The 10667-nt window shown below is 41.7% G+C and overlaps 1 protein-coding gene across 1 annotated transcript in view; it reads left to right on the top strand.

The window, feature by feature from the left end:
• The first annotated feature begins 945 nt into the window (after positions 1–945).
• The window catches only part of LOC146634750 (E3 ubiquitin-protein ligase TRIM21-like), a 47403-nt gene continuing 37681 nt past the window's right edge, over positions 946–10667 (top strand). The window contains exons 1-5 of the mRNA XM_085378808.1: positions 946–998; positions 3925–4203; positions 4286–4333; positions 5393–7238; positions 7533–7706. Of these exons, the coding sequence (XP_085234934.1) occupies positions 3930–4203; positions 4286–4333; positions 5393–7238; positions 7533–7706 (2342 nt within the window). The 5' untranslated portion in view covers positions 946–998; positions 3925–3929. The remainder of the gene's footprint in view (positions 999–3924; positions 4204–4285; positions 4334–5392; positions 7239–7532; positions 7707–10667) is intronic.

Here is a 10667-nt window from a genome sequence, read left to right as displayed (position 1 = left end):
AGGCACAACTTCATCATTCTTCTGATGCAAGTCAAGATAGTTATGGAACAGTGTCATATTTAAAACTGAAAAAGAATAACATCACATGTTGACTTTATCCTGGGAAAAGCTAGGGTTGCTCCCCTTAAGAAAACTACAATTCCCAGGCTGGAATTCACTGCTGCAGCTCTTGCAGTTCCAGTGAACATGCTTCTGCAAAAAGAGTTGCAGATAAGGTTGGACAAATCATTTTTCTGGACTAATATAATACAATGCATCTCCAATGAAAACTGAACATTTAGTATCTTTGCTGCAAACAGAATTTCTGTCATTCGAGAAGCAACAGATGTGAATCAGTGGAGAGATGTTTCCTCCAAGGAGAACCTTGCAGAGATGATCCATCCATAAGTATGAAAGGTTTCCTCAAATGTGGGGATGGTTAAATAGTCCAGAATTTCCCTACAAGAAGAGGAGGAATGGCCTAAACTGGATGTGGATCACAGTGTGATTCCTGCAGATGACCCAGGGATCAAAAAGGACCTGACAGACTACCTTTTCAGTCAGCTGTCTTAAATAATTATGGGCTATCATTGACCAGTTTTAGGTTAATTATGGAGTTCCACGCTGGTGAGCATGTTTTTGCTGTTTGTTTGTTTTTTGCTTCAGACTACGCAGTATTTTAAACAGCAGATTAAAATGCTGATTCCTGAATTTTCACACTGCTCTGTCCTCAAGGGGGCAGCAAACCCTCACATACGAGTCAGATTATGTTCTTATGGTTTAGGACAGAAAGTCCTGCTCTTTTCCTCTGTTCGTGTTCACACTGAAAAATTAAGCCTGTTAAAGTCCTGATGTGCTTTGAGACGTCAGGACTGTTTTAAAGCTTCACGTGTAATAGTCAGCAGAGGTGTGACCACATTTCATACTTGCCTCATATTACTCAATCTTCCTCTTCCTGCCGTCTTTCACAGCTGCTCGGATCAGAAACCCTCCAAAGTATCATCAGCGCTCCTGTTTCTGTAAGTCTGAAACACATTCCCACCTTCTGCTCACAGCTTTAACTGACTTGACGACAGCTTATTCTAGGTAGTAGCAGTAGTTACTAATTTGTAGTATCAGTGTTTGAGTTTTACAGGGTCAGTGCTGTCTGAACAAACAGAGGGACTTCTTGGTTATTTTCTGCCACAGTCATACATGAACGATCACCGACTCGTGTACCACTTTTTATCTGATTTATCTGCTTTTATGGGGAATTAAACACACTTCCTGAGATTTACTGTAAAGAAATATGAGAATAAACAGGAAATTTCACAAGTCCAGAAAGTTCCCTTCAGCTGTAACCTCAGAGCAGCACAGTGAAAGGGAGAAGTCCTCTGTTCTATTTATCAGTGTGTGTGTGTGTGTGTGTGTGTGTGTGTGTGTGTGTGTGTGTGTGTGTGTGTGTGTATATATATATATATATATATATATATATATATATATACTCAATAAATTAATCATATATATATACACTTAGAACCGTTTATATTTAAAGGTGATTACATTATTATTGATGCTGTATTTATGGTGACATGATTAGCTTACAGTGAGCAACATTAGCTTTAAAAGGTCTAGAACACCCTGTTGGTTTTTTCATATTGTATTTTTCAACCATGAAGTTGTTTCAGATTAAAATCTATTATTCGACAGAGAATTGGCGAATCTGAGTTAGATTGATGCTATTGAACTATTTTGCTAATAAACTATTCTACAGACTGTGCTAATATACTGTTTGTTACTGTAAGGTTTATTTTACTGAGAGAACTGTTGTTGTAAATTGGGGCAATATAAATAAAGTTGAATTGAATTGAATAAAGCCAAGCTAACTTTATTTATACAGCAAAACAGTCACGGTCCTGGGTCAGTGACTGAGTGTATTGTTATTGTAATTTGTTATCTGTAGTGTTTAATATAAGTTTAGTTCTGTGCCTCTGTGATTTGTCTACGGATTTCCTGTTTTTTCCATTTTCAAAGTCTGTGTCTTCTGTTGGTGTATTCTGTTTTCTGCACCTGGTCTCAATTTGCCCAATTGGTTCCAGCTGTTATTTCACCTGTTCCTCGTTCTCCCCCGTTCCCAGTAGCAGGGGCGACATCGTGGTGCGGGGCAGCATCACGGACATCGGCAAAAAAAAAAAAAAAATGCTCTAACTCATGCTGCCCCGACGTCAGCGAGCGCATATGGGGAATGGCATAGGCACCGATCGGTTTTCTATCGCCCATTTGCTGGGAGTAAGGGCACCCTCCGTTTGCGAGGTGCGCCCAGGGAGGAGAGGGCGGGGGATTTTCTGACCAGCTGGAGCGACATCTAATAACCAACTTGCAAAATAAAAACAAACCAACAAACACGGAAACATCAGACATCATGATACAGACTTATGATTTGCACAGATGTTTTTCGAAATTCTATATGCGAAAAGTGAGCGCGAGAGCCCTCGGTGCGCCTGCTCGCTGCTGAAGTCAAAGTAAACTTTATTGTCATCTCCGCTACAGACAGTCCAGTATATAGAGAGAGGAGACGACGAGGCTCCAGTTACAGCAGTGCAAGTAAACAAACAATATATATAAGAAGAGTAAGAAAATAAATATACACCTTATGACCAGGGGTAAAGGGATCAATAACAATTTAAAATTTACAGTTTGATGATTTAAAGGGCAGCACGGTGGCACGGTGGTTAGCACTGTTGCCGCACAGCAAGAAGGTCCTGAGTTCAATTCCACCATCAGGCCGGGGTCTTTCTGTGTGGAGTTTGCATGTTCTCCCCGTGTTTGCGTGGGTTCTCTCTGGGTACTCCGGCTTCCTCCCACCGTCCAAAGACATGCAGCTTGTGGGGATAGGTTAATTGGATAATCCAAATTGTCACTAGGTGTGAATGTGAGTGTGAATGGTTGTCTGTCCCTGTGTGTTGGCCCTGCGACAGACTGGCGACCTGTCCAGGGTGTACCCCGCCTCTCGCCCTATGACTGCTGGGATAGGCTCCAGTGCCCCCCGCGACCCTGAAAAGGATGAGAGGAAGCGGATGGATGGATGATTTAAAGTCTCACACACAACCCGTCGAAAGGGGAGGGGCCTGCTGCTTCCAAATAGGGGGGGGGGGGCGCCAGAGGGAGTGTTCGCCCAGGGCGCCAAACAGGCTGGGACCGCCACTGCCCATTCCTGTCTGTGTATTTATAGTGCGTGTCCTTTGGTGCTTGTTGCCGCATCATACCATCATTTCTGCCTGTTTGTTCTGTTCTTATGTTATTTCAGTTTTGTATTTCGGCCAGCAATAAAGCTGTGGTTCTGTTAAGTTCACTTTTGCCTCCATAAGTCCTGCACTTGGGTTCTCTTCCAGCATGCCTGCACACAGACCATGACAGAAAACATATAGATATTAAAACATAAATACAGTACCAGTGAACAATACAGAACACCAACATCAAGAATTAAGTATTGTACTTAGCTCAACATAACTGTGGCTCCACTGGGCCATGCAACAATAGTCATTGTTATTATGATTGTTAACATCACTCAGGGGTGATGTTACAGGGGTGCCCAATCCCGGTCCTCGAGAGCTACCGTCCTGCAGCTTTTAGATGCATCCTTGTTCCCACACACCTGAATCAAATGAATGGCTTGTTATCAGGCCTTTGCCAAACATGATGGCATGCTGAAGAGATCAAACCATTTGATTCAGCTGTGTTGGAGTAGGGATGCATCTAAAAGCTGCAGGACGGTAGCTCTCGAGGACCGGGATTGGGCACCCCTGCTCTATTACAACCAGAAATTATGTCAATTACAGAGTTATAATTTTAACATTTTAAGTATTAGTTTTTTACTAATAATATATAGAAGGGCGGAAAAGTCAGATCTGTCTGGCTATTCCGTACTTGCTTGCTTAACTTAACAGCTAATCTATCTTCCTTCAGCTGTGATGATGTCGGAGAACCTTCTAAACACTCTGGAAGATCTGGGAGATGAAGAGTTTAATAAATTCAAGTGGTTCCTACAGCAGACCGACGTCATTCAAGGCCCCATGACCATCAAGAAGAGCCGACTGGAGACAACAAGCAGGTGGGACACCGTGGACTTGATGGTGCAGACCTACAGACTTTCTGGAGCTGTTGAGGTGACCAGAAGGGTTTTAAAGAGGATCGGCAGGAATGACCTGCTGCTCGGTTTGTCTGTTATCAGGCCCAGACCCGAAGGTGAGTCACAGCAAGGGACAAACAGGAAGTCAGTCTGAGAAAGTTACATAGAGCTTTAACACTTTCAACATCTGTTTGTCAGTGAATGTCAGTGATTTGACCTCTCAGGCTCCTCTTCCTCAGACTGAAGGTAAGTCACTGCTTTGTTTTCCATACATTCCAGGCTTCTTTACTCCAAATATCTCAATGTGAAGTAACTGTGAGCATGACATTGAACTGTCACCTGGTTTTACCCATAATTCTTGGTTGTTTTATAGTCACTTATAATGTTGAACTCCACTGTAAAGGAACTTATACAAAATTCCTGTGTTAGCCCTTTGAGGTTCACAGCTCTAGACCTGGTATCCTCAGAGTTTACTTAAAAAATTTTTTTTTCAGTGTTCCTATTATCCTTATAATTATTTAGGTTACTACAGTATACTATTACAGCCTCAGTTAGTTCAGTTCTTTAACGATAGCTTCTCTCCTGTGATCTCCATCACATTCTTGAAAATGTCCTGGCAGACACAGCAAACCTGTCTACATGTACTGATATGCGACAGGCCAGATTCCCTGTGCATCCTGAATGGATTGCAGTTACCATCTCATGCTAGCAATGGCAAGGAACAGCAAAAACCAAAACTATTAAAAGATCAGAGAGGGAGGATATGCTCTATGGCCATCACATGCTAAATCAGGGGTGTTGAACTCCAGGCCTCAAGGGCCAGTGTCCTGCAGGTTTTAGATAACACCCTGGGTCAATCAAATGATTAATTCATCAGTAGGCCTATGGAGAACTTCAAGCTAATTAAATCAGCTGTGTTGAATCAAGGATACATCCAACACCTGCAGGACACCAGCCCTCGAGGTCTGGAGTGCCATACGCCTGTGCTAAATGCTTCCCATTTTCAGGGGTTGTCCTTTTCTTTCTCCAGTTCACCAAGCAGCTGATAATGACAATGGCTCGCTAGACATTGTGATCCCTCAAGTTCATGATGATCAAGCGAGATTCCTACCGTTCACATTTACTCATTTGAGTTCAAAAGATGCAGACAGCTAATAGACGTGCATAAAATCACTCCAGAAAAAATGGTCAGCTGCAGATAGCCAATACATGTCCAGTCGTACAGTCGTAGTGTGGCATTTTAGAGAATGACATGACAGCCAATATGAGTTACACACAATATGTTTATCACCCTGTTTGACACAGATGTGATGGTTCCAGTACCAGAGCCTCAACCCATCACGCATTACCAACAGATGCTTCGATCAAACTTCCAGGACAAGTTTATGTGTGCACAAGAAGGGTGGGCAGAAGATAAACAGCGTCTGGCTGATATCTACACAGAACTATACATCACAGCTGGGTATGACATACATATCAACATACAGCATGAGGTCCGGCAGATTGAAAAGGCATGGAAGCCGGAAGAAACAGAGAAAGCCGTTAAACCCACAGACATATTCAAACATCCTTCTGGAGAATACAGACCCATTAAAACAGTGATGACCAATGGAATCGCAGGAATTGGAAAAACATTCCTTGTTCACAAGTTTGTGTTGGACTGGGCTGAACAAAGATCCAATCAAGATGTGCATCTGGTTTTCCCCTTCACCTTCCGTCAGCTGAATCCACTGAAGGGAAAAAAATTCAGTTTGGCAGAGCTCATTCATGAATGTATCCCAGAAACTGTAGGCATCACAGAGGAGGCTCTTAATTACATCTTTAAAGATATTCAGTCATCGGGAATTACCAACTATGACAAAAGTAAATTCAAACTTCTGTTTGTGCTTGATGGGCTGGATGAGAGCCGCCTTCATCTCGACTTTCATTCTGAAGATATTCGCTCTGTCGATGTAACAAAGTCAACTAAAACAGATGTCTTGTTGAAAAAACTCATCAATGGAAAATTGCTACGGTCTGCTCGCATCTGGATAACCACACGGCCTGCAGCAGCCAATCAGATCCCTCGAGAGTTTATCAGCAGTACAACAGAGGTCAGAGGGTTCACTGACCCACAGAAAGATGAGTACTTCAGGAAGAGATTCAAAGGTAAGGAGCAAGCTGACAAAATCATCTCCCACATCAAGACAACAGGAAGCCTCCACATCATGTGCCATATCCCAGTCTTCTGCTGGATCAATGCTACAGTTCTAGAAGATGTGCTGAAAACAAGAGGAGGACAGCTGCCCAAGACCCTGACTGAGATGTACGCAGAGTTCCTGGTGTTTCAGATTGATCGGACAAAAGAAAAGTATGGCCCACAGAAAAGCATTGAATACATTAAGTCATTAGCAAAACTGGCCTTTCAGCAACTGGACAAGGGCAACCTGATCTTCTATGAAAAAGATCTGAGAGAGAGCAGCACTGATGTTAGTGAAGCCTCGGTATGCTCAGGAGTGTTCACAGAGATCTTCAAAGAAGAGCGAGGAAGGAAAGGGAAAGACGGGATGTTCAGCTTTGTCCATCTGAGTGTTCAGGAGTTTCTGGCTGCTCTTTATGTAAGGATGTCACTTAGTAACAGCAACATAAATGTCATGCCTTTACCACAACCATCACTGAAAAACCTTCGACTGCTTTTAAGGAAGACATCTTCAAAGAAGATCCACATGATTTCCATTGACAGGGCCTTGCAGAGTCCAAATGGACACCTGGACTTATTCCTTCGCTTCCTCCTGGGTCTATCACTGCAGACCAATCAGGATAAACTGCAGGACCTTCTAATGAAGAAAGACAGTGGCACAAAGACCAATCAGAAAACAGTCCAATACATCAGGAAGAAGCTCAGTGAGAATCTGTCTCCGGACAGATGCATCAATCTGTTCCACTGTCTGAATGAGCTAAATGATTGTTCTCTGGTGGAGGAGATCCAACAGTCCCTGAGTTCAGGAAGTCTCTCCACAGATAAACTGTCTCCTGCTCAGTGGTCAGCTCTGGTCTTCATCTTACTGTCATCAGAAAAAGATCTGGATGTGTTTGACCTGAAGAAATACTCTGCTTCAGAGGAGGCTCTTCTGAGGCTGTTGCCAGTTGTAAAAGCCTCCCACAGAGCTCTGTGAGTGCACGAATAACTGACACAGGGCTGTTATCAACTAGTAATTCTCAGTCAGCAGATCTTCATATAACTACATGCTAACATTAATTATGGCTTTAGATTTAGTATAAAGCTTACTTTAAGTTTAATATTTGAATTATAGCTGAGATTATCCTGTGAAAAAGCAACATAAAACCACTACTCAACTACCATCGTTTTTTTTCCTCATGAAAACTTTAACTGAAATAACCTAACAGCGTTTTACACTGTCTATCATAGAATCTGTTTCACTGTGTGTCTTTATCTGTTCTCCAGGCTAAGTGGCTGCAATCTGTCGGAAAGAAGTTGTGGAGCTATGTTATCAGTCATCAGCTCACGGTCGACTAATCTAAGAGAACTGGACCTGAGTAACAATGACCTGTGGGATTCTGGAGTGAAGCTGCTGTCTGTGGGATTGGAGAGTCTACACTGTACACTGGAGGCTCTGAGGTTAGGGTTTGGCTTATCTTTAGTGGATGACCAGCAGATGATTTTCTTGATATGTAGCTTTATATACACATTAATTAACTACTTAAGCGGTATTTGATGATGCAGCCATAATAAGCCCTCTTTTATTTGGGTATTTAGATAAATGGCATATAAAATTCATAGCCACATTGATGTCAATCATTGGTTTGTGGTGCAGAATTATGAACCTTTGCGGTTTGCATTTTGGGCATGCCAACAAGGCACATTCATACAATGTATAGATGCAAGGTACAAATACAGATATCCACTAATTATTGCAAATATGTTAAATAATATTTTCATTTTACTACCAAAAAAGTAATGTGCCTTTATTGTCATTGACTTACAATTAAATCAGGAGCATTTAAAAAGTCACAATCACACACATTCACACAAGATGACTAAAATATATGTATATAGAAGGGCGTAGATTTGGCATGGACAAAAGGGACATGTCCCCACCAATATCCAGACATTATTGAATTGTCCCCACCAATAATTTGATCTCTTCAAGTGAAGAAAAACAAACCCGATGGAGGAAAAAAACCGATCTGTCAACGTCTCATTCACCCAGCGGTGCAGAAAGTTCTCTACTGGAGTCCTACGTCATGTGACAATTATGGCAAATGTGATTGGCTATGGCTTTCGGGGAGCTCTGTTTAGTTTTAGCAGCGGCAAGCCTGCGCTGTGAGGACCTGAAAGGAGGAGGATGGCAGCAAGAAGGAAGAACCTGGATATAAGAAAGTATTTTTCAAAGAAACCTGTCAGTCACTTAAAGCCAAGTTAACACATAAAATGTGTCCGTCATAATAACTTTACAGGCTATGCTAGGCTTTGGCCCACATCAGTCTCAATTTGTATGTAACCATGAATAACGTGTTTTGTAAACTGCACAACAGGCAGCACTATTAGTTCTCTCAGTCTCAGAGCAGCATTTCTAATTTTGATTGAAACTGTCAGAGAAAACGGCAGCTTTGAGCAGCCAGGATATTAGTTTACAGAGGCTGTTAGAATTATATGTCTAACGTTAAAATGTTGGTGACACAATAATTTCATCCTAATGGCACTGACATATTCATAGGGTTAATTTTTGAGACAAAATGTCATGAGGTAGTCATGATTTTGCAAATATTCCACCTTGTAGTGCAGTTTGCACAAATTGTTTTAAAAATGCACTCAGCCTACAAACATTACTGACGAGTCAAGATCTGCACAAAGTGACAGAAACACTGAAGCAGCTACACATTTTATTCTTATTGTCATGTATGTCCTATTTGTCACGTGACAGAAGAACCAACACAAAGCTCAGAGAGTAATGGTGACACAAGATCCCAGGTGGAATTGGAAGATGACTTGTTGGTTCATTGTTGTATTTGAAGCACATGTGTGACTGCATGTATGTGGAATGTCTCACTGTTATTTATCAGGTGACAGAGGCAGCTCTGCCATGTTGTAGCTCAGAGGTGAAGAGGCGAGGTCACAGGTGACTGACTGATGATTTGGTGCTATAGATTAACGAGAGGAGAAGGCATGTGTTTGGCTCCTTCACATAGTGTACATTGAGTTTTTGTGTGGGGGCACCAGTAGTCCATGTCTGTTGCTGTAACAGTAGTTCATGTTTAGAATAAACAATCCCAGCTCACTGAACTGATTGGGTCAATAATGTGCCTAAAATGTTGCATAATTTTGCTGACAGATCTTTCACTTTGTGGTAGAGATGGACCGATCCGATATTACGTATCGGTATCGGTCCGATACTGACCTAAATTACTGGATCGGATATCGGAGAAAAATAAAAAATGTAATCCGATCCATTAAATATCACGAAAGCACCTCACAAAACTTGCAACACGCCGTAACTCGCCTCAGAACGTTAGCACGTCGGAGCAGTATGCATCACGTGATAGAGCGGCTGTGGCATGCGGGACCTGTCGGTGGTCTGGATAGCATGTGGAGCTTCGCTAGCAACCCGGCATTTCATCTCCGACAAAGTTATCCCCGAGAGAAGTAAAGCAAGTGTGTAAGTCCATCTCTGAATGTTTGTAAAGCATTCCCACATTAAGCTTAACGAGCGACTGCCTCTCGCTCTCCGGCTGCTACTTCAATCATGAAACTGCTTAACGATCAGCTGATCGGCTTTTCTGTCGCGAGTCCGTCTCTCTGGTTTGCTTTTGCCCCACTTTGCACCAGAAAGAGGAAACCAGCGGCTGAACAACAGCAGCACGTTTAAGCTTGATAAGCTGTTGTTAGAATTTATTTAATATTACTTTCTACACCAGGATCTTTTTCTACGTAGCTGACGGCTGGTAACTGTGCAGGGGCGGATCTAGCAAAGTTTAGCCAGGGGGGCCGATAGGGCATGAACAGGGAAAAGGGGGCACAAAGACATACTTTTCTTTCTTATTCTCATTTAAAATGTCGAGCTTTTAATAAATAATTATCTGACACCCAAAGTTTTAATTTGATGTAAAATGAATAGAAGTCAATTACTGTATATAGTGACTATTAAGTCTAATATATATACCCTAGTAAGCTATAGTACTTTTTCCTTTGGGAAGGTACCATCTGTGCAGTCTGCAATTTTGTTGAAGAAAGATGTTGAATCTATTTAATATTTCTTGAAAAATAATTGATTTCTGTGCATTTTTTTTCACACTGCATCAAATTAAGGTTGATTACGTCTATTAAGCATCATGAGGTGGCGCGTGAGGGGTGGTTCCCTATTTTTTATTTATTTATTTTTGTTGTTGCTGGGAGTTGGAACCCTATTAGTTAGGTTGCTTAATATTTACGCTAAGTACTCTTTAAAATACCAGAATAGGGAGGATGGTGTAGGTCTAAGTTTATTAGATTGATCAGTATTGCTGAACTATGAAATATCTTTTTTGTATACAGATATAACAGAATAGCTTTAGTGTAGTTGTTGTTGTTTTAAACTTGAGT

Source organism: Diplotaxodon limnothrissa, linkage group LG3 (assembly GCF_057381915.1).
Source record: "Diplotaxodon limnothrissa isolate DT_005_m linkage group LG3, D_limnothrissa_male_GT1.1, whole genome shotgun sequence".
Lineage (NCBI taxonomy): Eukaryota > Metazoa > Chordata > Actinopteri > Cichliformes > Cichlidae > Diplotaxodon > Diplotaxodon limnothrissa.
Note: the sequence above shows the minus strand (reverse complement) of the source record. Positions and strands in the feature narration are given on the sequence as shown.